General features: G+C 53.7%; 1 protein-coding gene across 1 annotated transcript; it reads right to left on the reverse strand.

The window, feature by feature from the left end:
• Positions 1 to 164: 164 nt before the first annotated feature.
• MNT (MAX network transcriptional repressor) lies at positions 165 to 23,595 on the reverse strand. Its single transcript, XM_035343273.1, has 5 exons — positions 22,967 to 23,595; positions 20,377 to 20,418; positions 19,563 to 19,674; positions 2,875 to 3,067; positions 165 to 1,339 (listed from the first exon to the last, which is right to left on the reverse strand). The coding sequence occupies exons 1-5, from the start codon at positions 23,575 to 23,577 to the stop codon at positions 624 to 626; spliced, it is 1,674 nt and encodes a 557-aa protein (XP_035199164.1). The 5' UTR covers positions 23,578 to 23,595; the 3' UTR covers positions 165 to 623.
• Positions 23,596 to 23,984: the final 389 nt, after the last annotated feature.

The raw sequence follows: 23,984 nt of genomic DNA on the forward strand, positions 1-23,984 counted from the left end.
TGACGGGAAATACCTTTAATGCATTTTTTTGTCACTGTATATGTACCCTGGTCCACCAAACCATCTATCTTAAAGTTTCTTGTTTAGAGAGGACACTCTGTCTTCTTCCTCCAAAAATGAATTTTGTCTAATAATCCTGCAAAATAATCAACCTTACAAAAGGCCTTCTTCAAATGTTATATTTATATATATATGTATATACATATATATACACACACATACACACATATATATAAATATAGACTTCTATGATTTTTTCCCATTCTACGCAATGTCTCAATAAAGAGATCAGCATTTTTATTCTACAAAGAAGCAACACATAAAAGGGGAAAATTAAAGTCTTAAGAACATCATATCCATATTTCACTGATTACACATAAAAGGAAAAAAAATCACCATGAACAACTGTCTTTGAAGTTTTCTCGGATTAACAAAACTCAAGTGCAGAGCGGCCCCATCTCGCTATCACCGGCAGGCTCGTGGCTGGGTGGCTGAGCCAGCCCCAGCCCCACGCGCCCCGCCACTCCGAGTTTTCTGCACTTCCCTCCCGCGGAGTCGGACGTGGTTGGAATGTATGGAGTTTAGGAAAGGTTCCCAACAACTTCGCCGTCAGACGATCCCCTCTAGGCCAGCTTCAGTGTGCTCACTGGGAATGATGGCATGGTTACCATAGTCACCGGGTTTAGGACCGTCTGCCCAACCAGCTGCGGGTGATGGACAACTTGGGTTCCTACAGCAGGCTTGGCCATCACCGCTTGCTGGCCAAGGCTTGTGGTTCCATTCACTTGCTGGTGAGAGATAGTGTGAGCAATGTGGCTCACCACAGGCTGGCTGACGGCCACGGGCTGAGGGTAGATGGGCAGCTGCTGGCCGAGGTGGGCCATGTGGTTGATGGTGGCTGGGTGCACAGTGATGTGGCCGATAGGCTGAGCAGCAGTGGTAAGTTGCACAGGGCTGGACGTGGAAGGTGCAATGTGAGCAATGTGCTTGGTCTGTGGACCCTGAATCACGTGGTTGACAGTCTGAATGACCGAAGCATGGGTAGTGGCGGTGTGGGCAATAACAGTCGATTGCACTGTCGAAGCCGCCACGATGTGAGTCTGTGCTGGGACGATCGCCTGCGGCTGGACCAGTGCTTGTGTCTGGATGGGAGGCTGTGCGTGGGCTGGGGTTTGTTTCTGCTGGATAGACAGGTGCTGAGGCAAAACTGCTGGGTGATGGGAAGCAGCATTTGAAGGGACGGCTTTCAGGAGCTCTGGGTGCTGGCGCTGGGTTAGTTTTGGTAATGAGTTCACTGGCCTGTCATCTTCCATGTCTTCATCCATGTTGTCTTCACCCTCTGGAAAAAAAATGAAAGGAAGAAACTCCCATAAAAAAGAAAGCAGAGCATGAACTGGGGTAACCAGCCTCTCCTGCATGGCAGCACAAGCAGAAGAGATGGCAGCAGGAGATGCTGAGCTACGGAAGGGCAGCACAGCACAGCAGGCTCCACTGAGCGCCAGTGGGGTGGCACACCCCTCTCTTCTCTGCATGTGGGCCAAGGACATGGAGCCAGGCTCTCAGCCCAGAGAGGGGTGCCCACAAAAGGCTGAGAGATCTCACTTGGCAGGCAAGGCAAGCAACTTGAGCAGAGGCAGACAGACAACCTGGGATTAGGAACGCTCCGTGCACAAAGAGAACAGGACTTCTTATCCTGGCAAGTTGTTCTGCCAGTTGGAACTACCCCTTCTGCTCCCAGAGCAGGAAGGAAACACGGATGAAGAAACATGGCAGCAAGTTCCTCAGCCTGGTTCTGGAAAAAGGAGTCTCCATTCAGCCCACAAATTAATGAGGCAATACTGACCCTAAGGAGATGAGGATCGTGTGCAGGGCATCTTGCACTGCATGCTCTGAAGACAGCCATGCAGTAGACTAAAAATCTCAGAAGATACGGAAGCAGCAGGAAAACCAGGGAACTTACTCCCCTTTTGCAAGCGCTGTGGTTAGTAGTAGTTGGAAGACATCATTTTCAGCTGAGGCCGGCTGATGCCCCTATTTACAAAGCACCCCTACTCTCAGCTTCCACCTAGAGATGGTTGAGAGCATGTTCAAAGGTGACGAACCCAATACAGGACTCTGAATGAACCAGAAAGTTCATGCTTTCCCTTTCTGGAACCTGCTGTATCGTCTGCCTGGAGCACCAAGAGCAAATGCTGTTATGATCTGAAGGAGCTTCTGCAAATAGTTATGAACTGCTACCCCCTTCCGATCCCTGGAAAGCAAAGCACTGTCCATCCATTACTGCCTATTCTTCCTGCTGCAGATCACTGGTACGGAGAAAAGCATGTGCTCTCCTACCTCACAGAAACTTCTTACTGGGCACAGCACCCTGATTTTCATTAGTACCATTTTATCTTCACAGTGAATCCTTCTCGTGCAATATGAAGGCTCATTAAGTTGGTCAAATGCTCTGGCGATCTCTCCTGTACCAATTCCTTCTGCTCTGCACGGCTGAACACCTTCCCACCTCCATGCACAAATACGTCACGATGCTTATACACCAGCCAGTTCTACTGAGCTGCCGTGCGCAGCCGTGCAAGAGGGAAACTACATTTTGGGAGCAGGGAGCTCCACGTGAGGTCCCAGCAGACTGAATGTCACACCTGCACTTTGTGTTTACCTCACATTGTTGATGCATGATTTTCAGTATACTTTGCACAACTGGACTTATTTTATTAGACCAGCATCAATGATTGCAAAACACTTGAAAACCTTTTACTGAATTCTGAATGCAAAGAAACTGTGGTAGTGCTGACTGAAGACTCCCACCACCACCACTAATAGCTGTGTCGGTGAGGTACAGTGATGATAAAAGAAGAGAGAAATTGCAGATACCTGATGCTGTCGAGGTAGATGCCTGGTCGTCCTCTGGCTGAACCGTCTGTCGAATAATTCTGTCAATCTCCATGATGTCCATCCACTGGCTCAACTCGTTCTTCACCTCTGCCAGTCGCTGCTGGGTAGCAATCTTCTCTCTTGCCAGCCGCTCCATCTCGTGCTCATATTCTTTTTCCTTTCTCTTTAAAGTCTAAAGACAGGAAGAAATAAAAAAAAATCTAAGGAGAAAAAAGACAAATGTAGTCTATGCCAACCTGGTCATTCCCACATCCATTGCTGGTTTTCTTCTGTTACCAGTTACACTGGTGCAGACTTGTCCAGACGTAGTTATGCCTTTCAAATTCATGCAGAAGGGGAAAGGACGAGACCTGGCCATGAAAACCTGAAGGGTTACTTTGGCCAACCACTTTCTGTTTTCTGAAGGAAAACTGATGAGCCTCCAAAACTGAAGTGGTTACCCAGGTCAGGTGTGAGGCACGTCAGCTCCAGGGGTAACAGCCTAGAGCTCCTTAGGAAAAGCAGTAAAGCTTTTCCTCTGAAAAAAAAAAAAAAAAAAGAAAGAAGTATTTCTGCCACTCTACGGACAGAGAATTAAACCTTCTTCCTGCATTCTTTTTCTCTCCACTTCTGACCTTGCTCCCGGGCCGTGCCAGCAGCCCTCCTGGCCGGGCAGGGCACGCTCCAGGGGAAGGTGCCGGGGAGGCGGCAGAGCAGATGGCGGAGTCTGCTGGCCCCAGTCATCTTTCAGGAACTATTCTGGGACGCGTTTTGTTGTAGCTCACCATGTAAAGATGGATTTCCTGGCTGAGCCGCTACTCGGCTTAGTAACGAACCTGGTGTAATTAACCAGAGCCTGCCTCCCTCTCCAGTACCTCCCCTTGGTCTGTGCCAGCAGCAGCCCACCACAGGCGCCGTCCCAAGGGCTCTGCAGGAGCTGCAGGTGTGTGCTACCCTCCAAGGGGGTCCCGGGAGGCTCCAACAGAGCTGTCCCCAGCCCCCAGCCCCTGCAGCACAACGCTCGTGTCTCCAGCAGGAGCTTGGCGTTTCTGCCATCTCCCACGCCTGGATCTCCTGCACGCCGGGCTGGGTAAAAGGGCTGATGCGGCCCAGAAGGGATGGCAGGACAGGCAGCACACCCCCTCCTGCCCCTGCGTTTCTTCCCACGGGTGCCACTGGGGGTCTGGTACTGATGGGGGGGTGATCATCTGCCTCTGCTCCTTGCTGAGCGGCGTCATCGGCGGCCCCCCCGGGCAGACCGCCAGCTGGCACCTGCCTGTGATGGGTCAGCTTTGCCAGTCATCCTGCCCACGTCAGCTGCCGGGCTTTCCAGTCACACACCAGAAACTCCACAGGGTCAGCCAAACCTTAGTCGTTCCGACTGTGCTTGCCTACATGTTCTCAAACAGAAAACATCTTCAGAGACACGCACTGGTCTCCTGTACCTTTTTTCTGAAACAGGAATTTCCTGCTGCAGCAGTATTATCACTACAGATCCTACTCTATACAAAAAAAAAGTAAGTCACAGCAGTTATATTTATTTTTAAAATACGCAGCAACCACACTGACACTCCTTTCACCAAATCCAACCCTTGGGATCTTCCAACAGAATTAGCACGTAAAGCTAGCACTGAAACGGGCAGAGGAGGCACTGAAACTCCATAAAGTAAGTAATTAAGAATGAAACATCAACAAAAGGAAGTCATACAAATGGCCAACCACCTGCCTTTCCAGGTCTGAATTTTCATTCAGCTGAGGCGTGTACCCGGGACAGCTGCAGGTCTGTAGCTGCTGTCTGACCCACTTCTCCAGCTCCCACTGGGAACTGCCGGGAAGGCGACAGCGAAGGCTTTGGTAAAGTGCTTAGAACTGGGACGAAGGCTGAGCTGCCAGCCAAGATGCGGAAGGATGCACACCCCAGGTCTGATCCAGACCCGAAGACTCAGACCGTCACTGCCCAGACGCTGCTGCTTTCCTCTGCACCGCCTTGCAGTTTCTTCTGGGCCGTGGTCCCGCAGCAGGAGCTCCCTGCCCGCAGCCGGGGACCAGTCCGGAGTCCTGGAAATCACTGCTTTAAGGACGACTGCACCCGAACTAGGTGAACCCCGAACACTGAACTACGAGGCCGCCCAGCCCTGCGGCTGCGTTCAGCAAGCCAGAAATCCTGTCCTGTGCCAGGCAGCTCAGCCAGCCCCGGGGGGCAGGACGAGTGCTCACAGGGACATCCCGTGCTGGAGGAGGACTGGTGGAGCAGGAGCCACGGCCGGAACCCCTGGGTCACCGCAACGCCTGCAGGCCCCGTCCCTGCCACGGCGCTGACCCGCAGAGAGGCCTCGAGCCGTGCTGCGGAGCTGGGCCGAGGGCACAAGCCTGGCACGGGGCAACGCCGCGCAGCTCCGCCGGCACAGCTCTTCCCCAAGCACTGGAGTTCGGCCCAGACCCTTCTCCTTACACCTGAGCCAGCACCACTGCAGGACTGCTGCTTTGACGTTGAGAAATCGGAAGCCTTGGTTGCTCTGGCAACTCTTGCTCTGCAGCATAAGGAAGGTACTGTGACAATCGCAGCGTTAAACTTGGCTTTTGTTTTACTTCTTAGGCACTTGAAAAAAATCTACCAACACATCAGGAACCCTGACAGTGCTGTGGGAGAAGCCGATCTCTCTACCCCAGGAAGAAATCACGGATTTCCTGCTTTTCATGCGGATGCGTCTGTGGCTTTTGGCGGTTGAGAAGTTGTGCACATCAGCTTCTAGCTCTAGCGAAAAGGAGTCGGTGATTTCACTCAGAACAGAGTTCTTGCAGTTTAACTCCTAACCACACATGAAACCGGGAGCAGAGCCCACATAAAGCGCCCAGGAACAGCCTGCTGCAGGGACGAGTATCCCTTTTGTTTGGCAGTTTCTTCCATTTCCCAGAAGGGCAGAACAATTCTGAAAGTGAAGGCTGTATTTACAAGGGCATTCAGCCACGCACGTCAGCATGCCATGATGCAAAGTACGAGAGCAGTCCCAGGGAAAACACGCCTGCTCTGAGGCTGGGAGCGAGCCAGGCAATGCCGGGCAGCTGCACGTATTGGCGCCGGCAATGCCTGACCTCAAACCCGCACACGTGGAGACGGTGATGAGGAAGGGAGGGCACAGTGAGGTCTCTCATCTTCTATTGGAACAGCAGTGACCAAATCAAAATCCATACGGGGGGTTGCCTTTGCTACCCATGCAATCGGCTTTTCCTCCGATACATGCAGCTGTCAGCTTCAAAGCCTTTTCCCACACGGATTATTAAAGCAAGGCAGCACCACTGCAGTGACAGCAAGCACACGGTGCAGTACAAGCTGTAACATTTTGGGCCTTTGTGCCCGTTCCTCTCACTGCAGAGCCATTATTTGGTCCTTGTGTGCATCCCACTTGCCATTATTTGGTAAACAAACCAGGAACAAACCACTGTTGTCACTACACTGCAACGCTCACTTGTCACTGTAAAGAATTTTCCATTTTATAGCTGGCTGTAATTAAATTGCTTATTCTTATGTCAAGATGGAAAATAATGCTGCCGGTGCTCTCTGCACTTGCCTCAAGAATAATGCTAACCCTGTAGTTGGCATCAGTGAGGCTTAAGAGGTCTTATTAAAAAGCTCCCCTCATAGGCATTATATTAGCAATTTAAGAACTCACTTTCAATTATAAGCTCTTCCAGAAGTATGTTTCAGCTGCTGTGCTCTATTACAGTGTTCACCGATTAAAAATTCCCCATCAATGCGCAATCATGAAAGTGATTTGTAATTTTGAACCAGATTCCTTAACTCTTGGCTACTGTGACTGCACACGCTGGAGCAGACCCCGAGGAGCTCTCGGGGCCCAGGAGCCCCCCGTGCCGCCATCCCGCGTGCGGCACCCCCGCACACTGCAGCAGAAGACGACTGCTCAGTGGGGCTGCGCGGTGCCATGCACCACTGACTCCTGTGTATAAACCCTAAGAAGAGGCTCTGGCCCTTGCAGGGCCTGCCACGCTGCAGCAGAGCTGCGGGATGACGCCAGCCTGCCTCTTGAAACGTCCCGAGGAATGCGGCACGCTGTGGGAAGCGCAGTCCCCCAGCAGCCTAAGGCCCCAAGGCTGTTGGCAGAGGTGTTACACCCACCTGCGGTACCTTTGGGATGTTACACAAGTTGTAACAATTTTGGACATCACTGCTTCGTATCTTGCTATATCTTCTATCAAGTTCTTCAGGTGCAAGGAACCATTTCTTTAAAACTGAAGCAACTGCGTGCCCAACTGGACCGAGCCCGCAGTGCTGGAGGAGAACCAGAGCAAGCCTGAAATCCAAGCGCCTGCCCCCTGCACGGCCGTCCCGTCCTCAGGCCGTGCCCGCAGCCTGCACACGCGGCCTCGGCTGCCCCCGGCAGCACAGCCCAAGCCTGTGGGCAGGATGAGGCCCCGCAGCGGAGGCGAGGGTGGCGCTTTTTCTCTGGGAGCTCGCTTGGCTGGTGGGAAAGCCCCGGCTGGTTGCCACGGGAACAAAATCCCTCGTTTCCATGGCAACTGCATCCTTCAGCTGGCTCTTACAGATGCCATCTCACAGCGGGGCCGCGCAGGCTCCCGCATGCTCTCATGCCACGGACCGCAGAACACAGGCGCAGCGCCGCCGCCAGCGGCCGAAGCAGCCACTGCCCCGTCACTGCCCTGTCACATCACTGCCCTGTCACTGCCCCGTCACTGCCCCATCACATCGCTGCCCCGTCACTGCCCCATCACATCGCTGCCCTGTCACTGCCCTGTCACATCGCTGCCCTGTCACTGCCCCGTCACTGCCCCGTCACATCGCTGCCCCGCTGCCCGCAGCCACACAGCCAGGAGCAGGTACGGCCGGGACCGAACTGCCACCATCCCTCACGCATTTTCCTGGGAGCCTTTGCTTGGCAGAGGGCTCAGTCTCGCTTACCCAGAGGCAAGGGAAGCTCCGGACAGCGCGCAGGGCTCTGGGGCCCTACGGCTCAGGCTCAGCTGCCCTGGCTCAGGCTGCAGCACGTCACACCAAGGGAGGCGCAGCCTGTGGCGGCAGCACACGATGCATTTCACTGTAAGCACCGATGGACCCGGCACCTTTTATCTGACAAGCACTCGTCCTCACACACAGAATGACATCTGTCTGTGGCTGTGGCTATCCAACGAGCAGCCGTGCCCCTGCAGGCCCCGGGCAGCGCCAGCCCATGCGGCACGTCCAACGCAGCCCCGCCAGGCCAGCCCAAACGCCCCGCGGGGAGGCTGCGGCCCAGGGCACGTCTCACGTCTCACGCCTTGCTTCCCCGAAGGCACGTCTTGTCTCACGCCTCTCGGACAGCTCAGAGGAGGAGACACAACGTGCAGTGCGGTGCCAAAAGCCTCTGCAGGCTCACAGACCTGCCGGGCCGTTCGCTAGCGGCCTCGTGACCTGGCGTTTCCGTTCGCGTAACCCCCAGGCAAGGACAGCCAAGGAGCACCGTACGTTCTAGGATGTGACTTCACCCTCACGTGCACGCAGCCAGCACTGTGCTTTCAGGAAACGAGCGAGTTGTTTGCTGTCCCGGCCTTCCTGCAAGTGATAAGAGAGCTGTGCTGGTGAGGGGCTTGTGGCCATCACATTTCTGGGCACCCAGCACTGCTCCCTCGGGTTCTATCTAGATGGAAATATTTCACAGAATGGGGAGTCTGTCTGGAGAAGAGAGTCATGAGAGAATGAGAGCATGCATTATTATTACTACGTATTATTTGCACACTGTTAGCACATAAGATTCTGATAAAAAACACAGTGGGCCACAATCTCTGGAACAAAAATACACGTGAAAAATGGCCATTTGCACTGGCCTTGCAGCTCCGAGAGGACTGAGCCTCCCGTGAGCACAGCTCTCTGAACGAAGTATAAATAGTTACTAGGATAGAGGGTAGCAAGAATCCAAATCGGGAAGATAAAGAATAAAGGACTTAAAAAAAAAAAAAAAAGAGAAGCAGCAAATGACTGGAACACACAGTACAAACACAAACCAAGGCACAGCAGCTCCCAGTGCACATCACCAAAACCGTGCTGGCTTTTACCAGTTCAGCAGACCTGCTCTATTCTTTGACGTGACTTCCAAGGCTAAGAGAAATCCAACATTAAAAAACAATACTGAAGTATTGTCTGCAATGACAATGTGCTAAGAGTGGTTGTGTGGTTTTGTTGTTTTTTAAATAATCTCTGCCATTCAGAAAATGAGGGACATTTTCAATGATGCTAGTAGATACCGGATGCCCCAATATCCCGAAACGCGGTGTCAGTTATTTGGAAGATGATGCTAACCAAATAATTTTAATTTGCTTCACATGGCAAATATGCCTGTGGTAGAACCAATAATTTTCTGCAAGCTGAAATCAATCACACTGCATTTCAAGGAGCGATTATTATTAGTGTCAAAATCACCGGATTTGAGACCTGTAAGCCCTTCCTGCGTCTCCGTAGGACGTACAGACGGCAGCTCTGGGAGGCAGCCCGCAGCTACGCTCCGGAGCTACAGCCGAACCTCTCACTGTTAGAGACGAGGAGGAGATAAATGTGGAGGCATTATCGCTGCACCTACTTGCTGCAGTATTCTTGTATTTTTCTTGGAGGCATCTCACTGCAGCTGCTGTGAGGCTACTACAAAGCACGGTTCAGGATGGGCCCTGGCTCTGGCCCTCCCTCTGTGACTATTTCTGCAGGTTTGGCTCAGCCCCCAGGCGGGACGCGCTCACCCTGTCAGAACTACGTACGGCTTCCCGGGGCTCTGAGCGGCTGCCACTGGGGAGCTCGCAGGCGAGGGCTTCCCCGTGACGGGAGCGCGCTTCCCACGGCGTGTTTTGGCGGATGACGGCAGCGCTGAAGCAAGGCGCACAGCCCAGCTGACTGCACGGCCTCCCCGGGGCCCTGCCAGCGCACAGCCGGGCGGCGCCTTCCCACCCACCGCCAACCTCGGCCTCGGGTCTCAGACTGAGCTCCTGGTGACCCGGGGAGGCGCCGATCCTCCTGCACCGCCTCTTTCCCATTTCTGCACTGCGGTAAGGAGGTCAGCGCTAGTTACTCACATCGTGGCAGCTCCACCTACGGCCCACAGATCAGATCTGGGTCACCACAGGATTTCTGTCCACCTCCCTGCTTCGGCCACAGAGGAAACAGAACAGATCTCAGGGCAGCAAGAAAAAGCCCGTGGCTAAACACAAACCACCTCCTGCACCCGCGCGAGGCCACAAATCAATGCCACAGATGTGCCCGGGAGAGGGTTTACGGCTGCCAGCGCCAGCAGCTCCGCGGCTGACCCGTGCCCGCCGTCCCCGCACGGCCGGCGCTCGGAATCCCCCTGCTGCTCGCCGGGGCGGCCCTGGCGCGGGGGCACCCCTGCAGGCCCCAGCACACCCCGCTGGGCTGAGGCAGCCCCACAGCCCCCTGAAGCCCTTCCCATAAAGCGACGGGATGGTGCCAGCTACTGGGGACGATGAGTTGTGAATCACGACGAATACTAAAGCAGAAGAGTGCAGCATAGCACGAATTGTAAATTAGAAGTGGTATTTATGGTCCAGCACTTTCTGAAAGTTTTCCTAATTCTCAGCTGATCGGTATGCTGCCAAGCCACCCAACCCGTACACATCCGGTATCACCGACTTGTGCAGAAGGTGTGACAAGCAGTGGGTTCAGATTTCGCTGGATCTCACAGGCCCTGAGCAGCCACCACGTGTTTTGGGCACCCCAACATGCAGGCCATGCTTTGGCCCCCAGATGATGGGGGAGCGGGGAGGGGAACAAAGGGTAAGATTTCCAAACTGGACTTAAAACTATCCCCTTTTTAGACTAGCCTATTGACATTCAACAGCTTTTCTGTTACTAAATATATTAGCTATATTGAAATCTATCAAAATTGAATGTGACTGAGACGCTGACTGGCTAAGACATCTCATAAGCTGCAAGGCTCACCGGGCATTCCTACAGGACCACACAAATTAGTATCTAGCAGATTCCTTTTCTCCCTGGTGTAGCAATTTGCAGAGAAAAATGCAGTATCTCAGCAACCAATTCCAACGCATCCCGGAGCCTCATCTCCTCACAGCGGCTGACAGCCAGCCCTGACGGTGCCAGGTCACCTAGCTGAAGACAATGCCCCGGGATTAACACAAGGCTGTGAGCCACCTGGGAACACCCGAGCTGGTCAAAACCTGACGAAGCATTTTGCCTGGTAAGACTGTTTGCAGAATGAACCAGCACTTGAGTGGGAAGTGCCGCTAGGAGTATCTCAGACCTTTCGGGATGTGGACCAGAACACAAGCTGGTCTTTCTAGTGCTGCAGAAAAATGCCTGACCACCCTCAGGGGCCAGTTCCCGTCTTGTTGAAGTACAGACACAGGGAATGCTCGTGCCCAACAGAGGGCACCCACCTCTTACAGTCACCCGGTTTCCCATGGCCTGACTGTGTCTTTCCTGGCAGTAACAGCAAAGAGAAACAGAGAAGAGAAGTCACAGCTGCTCACAGAAAAGCGTTTGGGTAGAACGGTAAGAATTGGCAGGGAAGACCAAGGCACAAGCAGGATCAGCATCACTATTCAGTTTACACACATAGCAACTGAGACGGGGCCCTGTAAAATTTTTCTTGTCTTTCCACCATCTCCAACGTACGCTTTATCAGTATTTCCATCACATCATAGTGACACTGACATGACAACAGGAGATGAAGCTGATACCAACTCCCTGCTGCTGTTTTATAGCTTCAAAACCCCCCTCGTTTATTATCCTGTAGTTGATGAACGCCTAGCAGGACGGCCCCCGACTCCTATGGCTGCAAAGCATTAGCGTGGGCTGAACTCTGCTGCACTGAGGCACTCAGCGATTTTGTTTTGTGACTGTTTGTAGTGCTATGAGGTCAGTACCTGCTTCCCTCTAATTGTGAAGAGCATCGGCACACACCTTTGCTATCTGCTAACAAGAACAGGAACCCAAGCTCCCCAGGTAACACGGGCCATTGGGCTCCCAACCTCTTCCTATCAGGCTCTCAGAGTAAAGCAAAATCACAAAACCAACTGGTTATGAAATAAAGGCAGTGCAATCAGGCTGTACACTCCACTGCTTTTGTCACATCCCGTGCACGCCTCTCCCGTGCCTGCTCTCTGACAGCACACCCAGAGTATGAGCAATGGTACTCGAAGCAGACTACAACACAACTGCCATTTCCAAACCCTGTGCTACGCTCCGCCAGGTTTTTTGGTGTTTTGGAACCTGAAGTGCTTCCTAAAGCTATTACTTAAATGATGGCAGTGTGATAGCTGTGGGTTTTCTCGCAATTAAAAAAATATGTAAGATTTATAATTTTGTTTACCCTTTCCAAACTCCTGTGTGTGAGTCACAAGTGAGACACCGCTCAGGAACATCACCATCCCTTCTGGCTTCCACTCCCAAGGTTCAAACACTGCCTTTTTTATTTCTATTGCGTGACACGTTTTGTGGCTACTGCTGCGAATGACATTAATCCACCGACTGCTCTCTAGACAGAGCCTCCCTTTGGGGACGTCCTGCCCCAGGTGGCGAGGGATGGCAAGGGGTCTGATTTCAGATGTCCGCAGCCGCCCGGGGCCCACATCACCCTCGGCAGACGTGCCAGCCGGAGCACTACGCTCTGATTCAAGAAGAGAATCCCGGGTTTCTTGTACTTGACGACGGTGCGAGCTATCCAAAGGGGAAACAATCTGTCAGCGCTACCGCACGCGAGGCACAGCCCTGCGCTACGTGCTGGAAGTTACTGGAAGATGCCCAGCAGCGGGAACTCGCGTGTTCGTGCCTCGAGCAGCGTGCCGAGTGCTGAGGGACAGGGAGCTGGGAGCCTGCCCCAGCTTCTCAGGCTCAGAACCCCTCCTCCTGTCCAGATGAAGCCTGACGTCAGGCCCTGAAGCTAGAATCAATCCTTCAGTGGCTCCACGAGGAGCAGGAACTGCACTTGCTGTGCAGGTGCAGCTCCCGCTGACTGCAGTGCAGACCAGCCCTGCGCTCCGATTTAATGTTCCACACCTTTAAGCAGTTTCCAATTTGCTTTACTTACTGAACACCTTTTTTATTTCTTTTTTTTAAAGTCAGATTTCTCATCTTTCTGACATCCACAGATGATCCCATACCCTTGTTCCATGACCACAGCCTATTGCTCCTGGAAGCCTTTATTACTTGCAGTGAAATTCAGGCTAATTAGACAAGATAGAATCAATTGGTCAGGTCAGGTAAACAACGCGAAGCAGCTCTGCTTTGCATGTGAGCGCAGCGCACGTGAAGGAGGCACTGAAGCTGGTAACGGACTCAGGTCCTTACCGGGCAAGTTTTACCGAGGGTAGCTGGCACCGAGTTGGCAACCCAGCACCAACACAAGCCACAGGCACGCTTTTCAAGGTGAGGGACTTGATCAGATCCAGCATCACGGTGTGGTTTTATGCATTCTGATCAATAATCCGGCCACTACAGGGCTGGAATGTAACGGAGCTCTACTTTTTGTTCAAGAGTACAGGCAGACCAAATTCTAGCTTCAGACACGTGGGCTCTGTCCGCGGCGTGGCACCTCTCTGCGCCACAAGTCGCTCTGTTGGCAGTGTCCTCTTATCTATGAAACATGGAAACCCTAACTTAGGCATTTCCAAAGGACTTTACAAATCCACTCGTCTTGTTGTGCTTACTGTTAGCACAGCCAGGAAAGCGCACCATTTTTAGGTGCACAGCGTGTCTTCATGCAGTTTGAGCCAAAGAGACCAGGTGAGGATATCTCCGATGTCTCACACAAACAATTAGCATTACTGATTAGCATAGATAAATCCGTTTGTGATGGGTTTCTACTCCCGGCAGGAGGTCAGGAACCAGCTCTGTAATTTATTGTTCACCTTACAAGAGCATCCTGTGCTCTCAGCTTAGATGGTGACTCGAGAAGGAGAGGTGGCAGAAGAGCTCACGCTGCAAACTGAGGTGACAGAGGAGGAAGCAGACACAAGGAAAATGGGAGGAACCAGCCTGGTAATGACAGTACAATGAGACAAGGTCTCCTGCATCAAAATTCATTGGCTGATGTTGACACACTCTCTACTGCCGGATTACGTTGTTGTTCTTTCGTTACAAAAGGATAGAGTCCCTTCTGCTTCCCAGGATAATCACTCCCCGCTTTATTCCTATTTCACATCCCTGTCCACTGGTTCGAGTTTGCCAAACTATTTTTCTTTCCATCTGGCAGTGATCTGGGACTGACGGACACTGTCCTTGCTTTAGCTTCAGTTGAAAGCAGTCACATCTGACCGAGGGCAATGACATTGATCCAGCAGCGGTGGCCTTGTCAGCCGGTCAGCTGAGGACATGGCAGCAATGCCGGGGGAGGTCAACAGAGGAAGCCTGCATTTGAAGCCTGCATTTGCAATCAGACGAGGAAATTGAGCACATTTCCTTCAGAATGAACAATGCAGTCATTTATTTGTGAATCTAAAGAGATGTCAATTACCTCGAGTCCAGTACAACACGACTTTGTGTTTTTAGCATGAACTCAGCCCATGAGGGGGCACCTGATGGGCGGCCACGCAAACTGACAGGCGCTGCTCACTCCCCTGCAGGGCAGGCGGCGAGAGGCGCGCGGGAGCCGGGAGCTGTCCCTGCACCACGGGACAGGGCTCGGGGCTGCTTCAGCGCTGACGTCCCCGAGAGCCACGGCTTTGATGCAGCGCCTCATCTGCTCCGATGCAGCACCCCGTTCCCAGAACACAGACCACGGGAAGATGTGTGAAGGTTGTGCTGCGCTAACGCACTTGTTGGGCTAGCTGGTGGACAGCCTGAGCGAGAACAAGAGGCTGCAACCGGCTCACACCAGCAGCTGTGTAACTTCCAAAGGCTCTGTCACCCATTCATAGATTTATTTAAGTGCATCTACATGCAGAAAAATCAGAAGACTGCTCAGCAACAAGAATTTCTCTGTGATTACTGGGAAGGCTGCAGAACCAGAGCAGGAGGCAAGGCTTGGGCTGCTGTCCGTGGCTTTGCTCCGGTATCATTCGGTCAGCAGGAGGCTGGGCATCATTTAAACCCTGGCTCCTGAGGTAGGGAGAAACTGTACCCTTCCTGCCCCTCTCCTTGGCAACACGTGACATACGGGTCATGCTATAAACCCCCAGTCCGTTTCATAGCTATTTGCTATCTCCAGTACCACAAAAGCAGCGAGCAGGGCTGGAAGATGAGCTCTGTGGATCTGTAAGGGAAGCCCACTGCTTGTACAGAGCGAACATTCCTCTGGCACAACGGGAGCTGGTGTATGGTATCACAGCACCTTCTCTCCCCTCTTGGTACTTTTCCAAGCCTTGTGCTAAGCAGCACGTGCAGTCGTGTGGATCAAGTGCATCCTGCTCCACAAAGGGCTTCCAAGGATTCTCCTCATTGCCCCCCCCAAGCTCCGGGAAGCTCAGCTTTGCCTAATATTTTGTAAGCGCGCTACCATTTGATCAGCATTTGTCTCTGGTTGTCGGGGGAAGCTCTGGCCGACAAACAGGACTTGCAGTGTGAGCGCAGGGCCATCAGGCTGCGGCTCGGTGCTGTTCGCAGGCAGCCTGGTTGTGGCTGTCCCGGTGTTACCCGGTGAGCTCACTGCCTGGATGCTGGTTCTCACTAAATATGCAATAGGAAATAACCCCTGGAACTGGAAGGTGTTCAGGTACCATAGCGACAGGCGCAGTTCGAGAACACAGAGGAGAAAACAGCCTTGCTTAAGGGCTTCAATTAGCTCCCAACGATGATGATTACAACATTTCCTAGGGGGCAAGGAATCCTTCAAAGAGAATTAAATCAAAACACCCAGCTGCAGCAAGGCCTGGCTACGAGCTGCGTCTGCAGCCTTCTGCTCCGAGTTCCGCTCCCCGGCCACCCCAGCAGCACCTTCCCCCGGCACGCAGAGCACACTGCGGCTGCCGCTTGCTGCTCGGGGACGGATGGCCTCGGCCAGCCACTCTCTGCCCAGGTCCTGACCCAGCCACGGGCACCCGGGCACTGCTCCCCACAAGCAGACACCAGCATTTTCCTCCCGCTGCGTTCTTCCCATGGCACTTCAGGACGTAGGAGAACTTTCAGGAGCCCCGCAGCACCGTCCCTCCTGCCTTGCAGGGAGGAAGGCGAGGAACAAAGGCAGGTAGCTTGCACAGCCACGCACTTTGTCACAGGCACGGAGCCCAGCAACCGCCACCTGCAGGGGACAAAACTCCCTCACCCGAAAGCCACAAAGCTGGTCCGCAACACAACAGCCTGCACTGCCTAGAACCGAATCGCCATTTAAAAGGATTATTAACTTCCAGCTGTGATCAGCCTAATTTCCTTTGTGCAACAGTGTGCTTAATTGCAGAGATTCCAATTTACTCTTGTAGAGCGCAGACCCAGCTCGAAGCATAAATTAGAATGACAGCTCCATGGGAAGTTTGGAATTTAACTTCTTGACTTATCTGATTTGATGCAGATACAAATATTCAAACCCAGCCAAGGAAACAAACAGCCTGCTTCTAAGAAGTTCCAGCTGGAATGGGGGAAAAGGATTTCATGGGAAGAGAGGCTGCAGCAATTAGTGCACTGTCATACTCCTGCGGGCACACATCATCAGCTAGGCAGCGCCTTAGGGCTGGCGTGCTGCACTCCCTCCTGTGGAAGAATTTTGTTTCTTTTGTGAAAAAACATTTTGCCATGTTGAGTCTTGATTTTTAAACCCCTTTTGGACAATGCCCATGTTCTCTTCACAAGGCAGAGGCCAGCGCCAAGCCCGTCAGAGGGACGTGCCGAGCTCGGCGCGGGACTCGTGGTACCCTGTGGCTGTCTGCAGAGACCTGGAAGGCTGCAGAAGCTGAGGAGACGGAGACGTTCCACGTGTGGGGGTGCTAGCTCTGTGCTTCTGCTGCCAAGAATAGAATGTTCCTTTTGTTTGTTCTTGTAACCGGCTCCGTGCTCCTGTCTGCAGAGGAGGCTGGGATTCACCTCGCCCAGCCTTACAACGAGCTGCTGCCCGCGGTCCCACCGCTGCTCTCTGCGCACGCCAGGGGTGGCTCCTCCACTCAGCCCCCGCAGCCGCTCTCGCCCGGTGCCGGGGGCAGCCCCACGAGGGGCAGAGCTCACGCAGGCAGGCGGCAGGCCGGGCGGGCAGCCCGGGGCCACCACGTGCGTGCTGCACACACAGACGAGATGCAAGTGCGCGAGTGCCCAGAGCTGGGGCTGGGTAAGGGCAGCCTGGGGACGGCGGCAGTGCCCCCACCAGGGACAAGCATGCCACCCTGCCTGCCAGGGAGGCACCGCTCCCCTCGGGATCCCGCAGCGAAGTCCCTGAACCCATGGCACGAGCAGGCAGAGCTCCGCCATGCGCTCGCTCCTCTCCCCAGCAGCCCCGCTGAACCCCAGGGCCTTTCCACACTGCTCTGTCGTCGGCCTGCCCAGGCGTTCCTGCTCAGCCACGGGCAAGTGTGCCTGTGGACATCTGCCCCCCATGAAGGGCAGCCCAGAATTTCCTGTTCCCTTTCTTGCTATGAAATTCAAAGCAGCTTATGAGGAACGTACATTGACTCTCCAGAACAAATAACTTCTAACCTAACCTGTCAGCAGCAATTACGCCCCAGTGAACCACAACAGTCACCAGACATGTTTTCTGCATCTTTACGCCTCCCTCAAACCCCGAGTGGAAACGCTGCACGGGTCTCAGAGCACCCATCGCTGCATCTTTGTGTCCCTCCGAGCCCTACCTGCAGCCGCTCACCTGAGGCCAAATGCCTTGCGGTCGGAGCTCCCTTCACCTGTGCGAAGCTCCAGGGGTGGGCAGAAGGCAGGTGCCCCCGTGCCAAACACAGAGGTTTCACGGGAAGTAAAACCAAAGCCAAGCAACCAAACCTGGCTCAACCGCCCTTAAAGCTACCTGCAGGCGGCAAGCCAGAGACAGAACTGGGACAAAGGATGCACGTTGGTGACGGCAGTTCAGAGGTGGCACCGAACTGGATTCCATGTGGAAGAAACTTAAATGTTTTTCTGAATCTGTGGGCACACAGTGGACCATCAAAAAGTAGTTTTTGCTTCCTAGAAGATGTGACAGGAGTTTAATTCCCAGCAGTTTTCAGAGCTGCTGGTACACATGCACGTAGGCAGCACAGAAGTGCGTTGCATCTAAGCATCAGAGTCAACGGGTTTCACAACAGATCTAGAGGGGAAGGAGAAAAAGAATCGGCCACCCCCACCAACAGCCTCAAAGAGCATTTTAAGCTGTCTCGCAGAAGCACAGAGCAAAAATTCTGCCAGAGAGCAGTGTCTGCTCACGGACAGCCCTGCACTTGCATCAGTATTCGCAGAGTGTCAGCAGGCCGGGCTAGAGCAGCTCTGATCGTGACATCACCACTGGACTCGAGTCCCAAGTGCAAGAACGGGCGACGCGGTCACTCCGTCTCTGCTAGTCCTAAGGAAAGCTCATCTCTTCGCTGACACCAGGCTGCCGAAATCAGATGAAATGCTCTTATCTGCTCCGATGCCTATTAACCACAATACAACCACATCTCCAGAAGTGACCTTTTAAACCACCCAGATGTTTCTTTTTGTTTGCTACTCTCTAGTGGCTGGGTACCATTAAAATCCATCTGGTTTCCATGCCCCAGCCAACGGCTCTGCGAGGGACGTCACGGGTTAAGGCCATTGAGAAGGGGCGGGCTGGCCCGATTCTCAAAGTTGGCAAGTGCTTACTGATGCTCCACAGAAAAGGTAACGTGGGCAGTGGGTGTCCGGTACCTCTGGATATACAACGAAAATGGCATCTGCGAGATACTGAGAAATATGGGAAGAGAATAAAGCAGGCAACACATCACTGTGGAAAAGCCCATCTGTGAGCAGTGCTCAGCACCCTTCATTCCAGCCAAAATGCTGGAGGTCTACTGGCTGTCTTCACTTGGAAGAGAGTGCTGAGAATTTAGCAAATTTTCCATTTTCTAGAACGATTTTGATTGCACTACAAGCTACTGGTTTCACAATCACAGAGGACACCTCTAAGAACTACCTCTGTGCAACTATTAACCGTTCTCCCACACAATCAACGTGGAAAACATACCGGGTAAGAACAACGCAAGGAAAAGCCAGCTGACAAGGCTGCTGACCGTGTCAGATATGACAAACAACAATTAAGCAAACATTAACACTTCACCCCAAACTCCAGCCTTTCCCTGCCTCCATGTAAGTGACATGTACTTACACCTCCGTCTCATCAAAAATCGGACACATTCAGAACAAGCCTGCCTGTTTTGGTTAAGCAAACAGAAAACCTCCCCAGATCACACAGATCAAAATTCCCCGAGTGAAAAAGAAGTATCACATACTGGACTAGATGTCCCTTTTTAGGATCACCCAGATTATCTGTCGCACTAAGGTGAAAGCCACCTGGTCCATCGCTACTGATGGTACTAAGATTTCAAGTACAAGGAGACTGCATGAAGCAAGCATTCCTAGCACACCTACAAGTTCTGGAAATCTGGAGCTTACACGACTACGCTTGCATGGGGGTAGAGCAGGGTGGGTTCACTTTTCTCCTTTTCGTTACAGGAAGCAGATATTTAGCTCGGGTGAAGCCATGTTAGCACTCTCTCTGTTTCAGCAGACAAAGCACCGCACGACAACAGCCAACAGTAAGCAGCAGCCACCCGAACGCCACCGGTACCTGGATGTATCGCAAGGCACTCCTTAGGACGCTGAGGTTTGAGGTCTTCTTGTCGTCTACGTTGGGGATGTTGCGTTTTAATGTCTCAAAGCATTCTTTCAAATGCGCACGTCTAAAGAAAACACAGGTGGTTTGTCAGCTTGTGAGCACACACCAGAAATCAAGTTCACAGAGGGCTAAAGCTTAATTTGGGCCTTAATCCAGCAAAGCACTTACACATGTGCATAGCAGTCACCGGGACTACCTGCATGCTTAGCACTGCACCACCTCAATCCAGCAGACAGGCCATGGGCTGGGCCTTGTACGGCCTGGATTCTAGTCCTAGCTTTGTCAGGAAACCACTGTGCGATCTTCAGTAAAGTATCACGTCTCCCTGTGCTGGTCTTTTCACTGTCACCACATTTCTGATTTGGCTAGTTAGGCTACAAGAGCGTCAGATCAGGAACTGGTCTTTATTCTGTATTCTCGCTGCACACGTGTTAGTTTATTACTGCAAATCAAGTAAGAAATTACACCGTTATGCACGTGGGGATTTACTTTGCGGGATCAGGGCTTTGCAGGGTTATTGTAAGGCAATTATGCAGCTAAATAAAACATACTGGGAAGCAAGAGATGCAGAATTGAGCTATAAGAAAGCAAAGCAATATCGCAAGATTCATTAAAAGTAACCAAGAATTCCGTTCAAGTCATTTGTTAAAAACAAAAGCAAAAAACCCAAGCCAAACAAATATTGACAGACTATAGGCCAAAAAATAAATAAAAAGTGAAAGGGAATTATAATTGAAAAAAAGCAAAACCCTGGCTTTCTACGCACCTGTTCTTCTCCAATTTATTATGTACTTCCCTGGTCCCAACCCTGTAACCCAAACAGAACAAAGATAAACTCAGTGTCAGGGTTAGAACTATTGCCATTCAACCTCTACGTTCAGCGTGTGTGTGTGTCTAGGATATGGAGGTAAATATTAAAGAACAATAGCGTTGTTGAGATATCGCTGGTTTAGTATTATTTGCAGACATAATCTACCTGTACTCTATCGAGATAAAATCCATACTTCACATGCATTTGGATGGGGTAAGCATGACCCACGGGCCGCACACGAGCTGCGGGGAGGTACCAGTGCAACGCGTCCATGTGAACGCAGACAGGGCCGCTGCCCGCCGGGAAGAGACCCCGAGCGTGAACCGTGCGTGTTCATACAGCCCTGGGTTGCCCAGATTCTGACCCATTTCTGAGCTACGCCTACACTCCAGGGGGGTGAGATTTATGCGGCTGCAAATTAAAGTACACATGACTTGGCAGACATACTTCAAACCTCTTTCATTTTTATTGTGCCTGAAATAACGCAGCCAAACATAAGCACGAAGTGAAGTAATCCAGGAATCCTCCAGTCGCTGCTGAAGGGAAAACCAGGGTCGGCTCCTGTTCCTGGGGTTCTGGGCTGTCCCTACCTCCCCAGCTCACAGGAGAACCTCTAGGAAACGCCAAATTCACGTTGCCTTAGTTCTGCAGCTACAGCGCTGATAAAGTACACGAGCAGGCTCGTGGAGTTTGATACCTTCCTCACAGCATGCAAAGTGATTTGCTTTTGGTGCTTTTGGTTGGAAAGGCACCGACAGCGAGGTGAGCATTTCAGGAGGTGGGTTAATATTTAATAACTGTTCAGGTGTTTAAAAATAAATATTTGACAGCCTTTTCCCATGAAACATTTACAAGCTGGTAAAAGCGCCTTCCCAGCGCTTACACCCAGAAATAGCTCTTCCCTGGGGAGCCGCAGCGCACCCCCCGGGCGCAGCGCTGTCCGCGACCCCTGCAACCCGCCCCGTCCCAAGTGACCCCGCAGGATCAGGGCTGCCCCAGCTGGGGGCACGGCAGCCCCTGGCCCCGCTCGCCCTGCCTACAGCACGCGGCCACACGCCAGCCCTGCGGCCGAGCGGTGTATAGGCAAGGGCTGAAGATCCCCAACTTTCTACGAGGAGTTGTACTGGCACTTTACAAAGGCTTTCATCTTCGCAAAGTTTTATCTGCGTTATTTCCACCGACTCCTTCCGTGCTGTAGGGTCTCTACTCTCCAGAAGACACTAGGGGCCCTTTCCTTGCCCGCCGCACCGTCCGTCCCCTGGTCCCACAGGATGGCGGTGGCACAGCTGCCCAGGGCCAGGCGCAGCCCCTCACAGCTCGCACTCCTCCCGTGCTGCCACAGGGGATCGGAGCGAACGCGGGGGGACCCCAGGAAAAGCAAGCGAGCTGCCACGTTCCTGACACACGTCCAGTGCTGAGCTCCGGCGGGCAGGGGGCAAACAGCAAGGGCAGATTTTGACCTGGCCAGAATCTCTCTCCCGAGCAGGAGGCTTCAGAGAGAGGACTGCACTGTGCCCAGCTCCCACCGGCACCAGCTCGGGTGGGGTGGACCAGAGACAAGCAGCAGCTCGAGCCCAGCCCAGCAGGACGAGGTGGCCGCCACAACACGGATTGGCAGGAGGTGGCACCGGTCCCCAGCACCTCCTCTGGACTCCCGAGCACAGCCCGCGGCCTGGCCCCGGCCCCAGGGCAGGGCAGGGCACGCGGCGATGTCCCACCCAGCGCCCCGAGAGCCCCGCAGGGTTACCCCCCCTGTTCTGGGCAGTCCCAAAGAAACACCATCAGCTGACAACGGTCAGAGGTCTGGTAACAGGGCCCAGGAGAAAGACCAAAGAGACCCAGGTCATTTATCCTGCAGAAAGTAACACTGCAGGGGGCAAGGGGAAGAGGCAAAAGGTTGCTACAAAGAGGAAGGGAATCATTTCTTCTCCCAGTCCACTGGAAACAGCACAAGAAATAACACAGGCTACGCGCTAGCACACTGTGCTCTGGAGCCAAAGTCCTTAAGAACAAGGCAGACGCTGACCAGGAGCAACACCAGTCACAAGCCCTGTCTGAGGGTGGGGACAGAGTAAACAGCCTTGAGTCCCTTCCAGCTCCAGGAGGCCCTCGGCAGCTCATGTGATCGCTGTCCTGGGAGACAACTTCCCAGAGCACAGTCCAGCGTTCAACAGAGTTCCTGCAAGGGCTGCTGCACGATCTCCCCGACCACCTTACGCAGAGCTCTTTTGCCCCCAGCCTATCACCAGCCTGAGGCCGGGCAGGCAGTGCTGGGCCTTGCTAACGTGCTTCTGGCTTGGGGAAAAAACAAAAACAACAACAACAAAAAAAACTGTACACTCCAGTCGGGGCGGGAACTGAAAAACACCAAGCTAAGAAACTGTGCCATGAAATAAAGCAAAGAGCCACCCAAACATCCCTGGGTCTCAGTGTTTCTGATCTGACAGCTCTTTACAAAAGCAGCAGCTGCCCGGGGTCGCTGCAGCGTTCGGGCACCGCCGCTGCCTCCCCGGCTCGGTAGGCTCCGCACACCGCACACACTCACCCTCCGGGCCGCTTCTTCTGCTCGTTCGGCTTCACATCTTCCGCCGGAGCCAGCTTCAGGGCACCCAGCTGCGGGGCGGCTCCCGGGTGCTGCAGGGGCTGGTGAGGCTGGGGCTGGATCGGCTGCTGAACCACATGGTGCTGGGAGATGGCCAGGACCGGCGCCGCGTAGTGCTGGAGCTGCTTGGGGCTGCCCGACGGGGGGGTGGCGGCCTTCCCGTCCGCGAGGAGCGGGCCCGGCGGCCGCTGGATGACCGGCGCCACCGAAGGCGCTTCCTTGGTGGCTCCGGGAGTGCTTACGAGGGGCTGGTGGCGCTGCACGAGCGGCGGGGACAGCGCGGCCTGGGCTGCCGGCTGCGGGGGGCTGGTAACAACCGGGATGGGGATGACGGAGATGGGGGCTGCCAGCGGCGGGGGCGGCGGCGGGGCTGGGGGCGAGATGGGCACCAGCAGCTCGCCCCGCGGCTCCTCCAGGGGGACGGCATGGTTGGCCCGCGGCGCGCTGGCCTTCCGCTGCTCCTGCTCTCGCTCCAGGCAGAGCTTCTCGTGCTTCTCATTCTCGTCTGGAAGAGAAAGGGAACACCGCCAGTGAGTAACGGGACTCCCCGGCATGGCATCTCCCAGCCCAGCCTCTCCAGGGAGCTGTCACGTAACCGCTCCAGCATCGAGCAGCGAGCCGAGGCCTTGCCCCAGGCACACCCTAGGGTGGCTGCAGGAGCCAGGGATCAGTGCCGTGCTCCGGCCGTGCTTCACCTCCCACCCACGTCCCTTTTGCTCCAGCACACATCTTACACGCGCCATAGGTGCTGCCCCTGAATTCGGCCCTCAGAGCCATCAGCCGCGGTGACTCCTGGCTCCCCGGCCCCTGGCAGGTGCAGAGGACCTGACCAGAGGCAGCACCTCCAACCTGCCCTCCTCGGTTCTGGGGCACGGGCAGAAATCTGCAGCGCCGGTACTGACAAAGTCAGTGAGAACTTTGGTTTTGTTCCCTTCCTTTCTTATTAGCACCCACACTTCTC

The sequence above is a fragment of the Oxyura jamaicensis genome, chromosome 19, assembly GCF_011077185.1.
Source record: "Oxyura jamaicensis isolate SHBP4307 breed ruddy duck chromosome 19, BPBGC_Ojam_1.0, whole genome shotgun sequence".
Classification (NCBI taxonomy): domain Eukaryota; kingdom Metazoa; phylum Chordata; class Aves; order Anseriformes; family Anatidae; genus Oxyura; species Oxyura jamaicensis.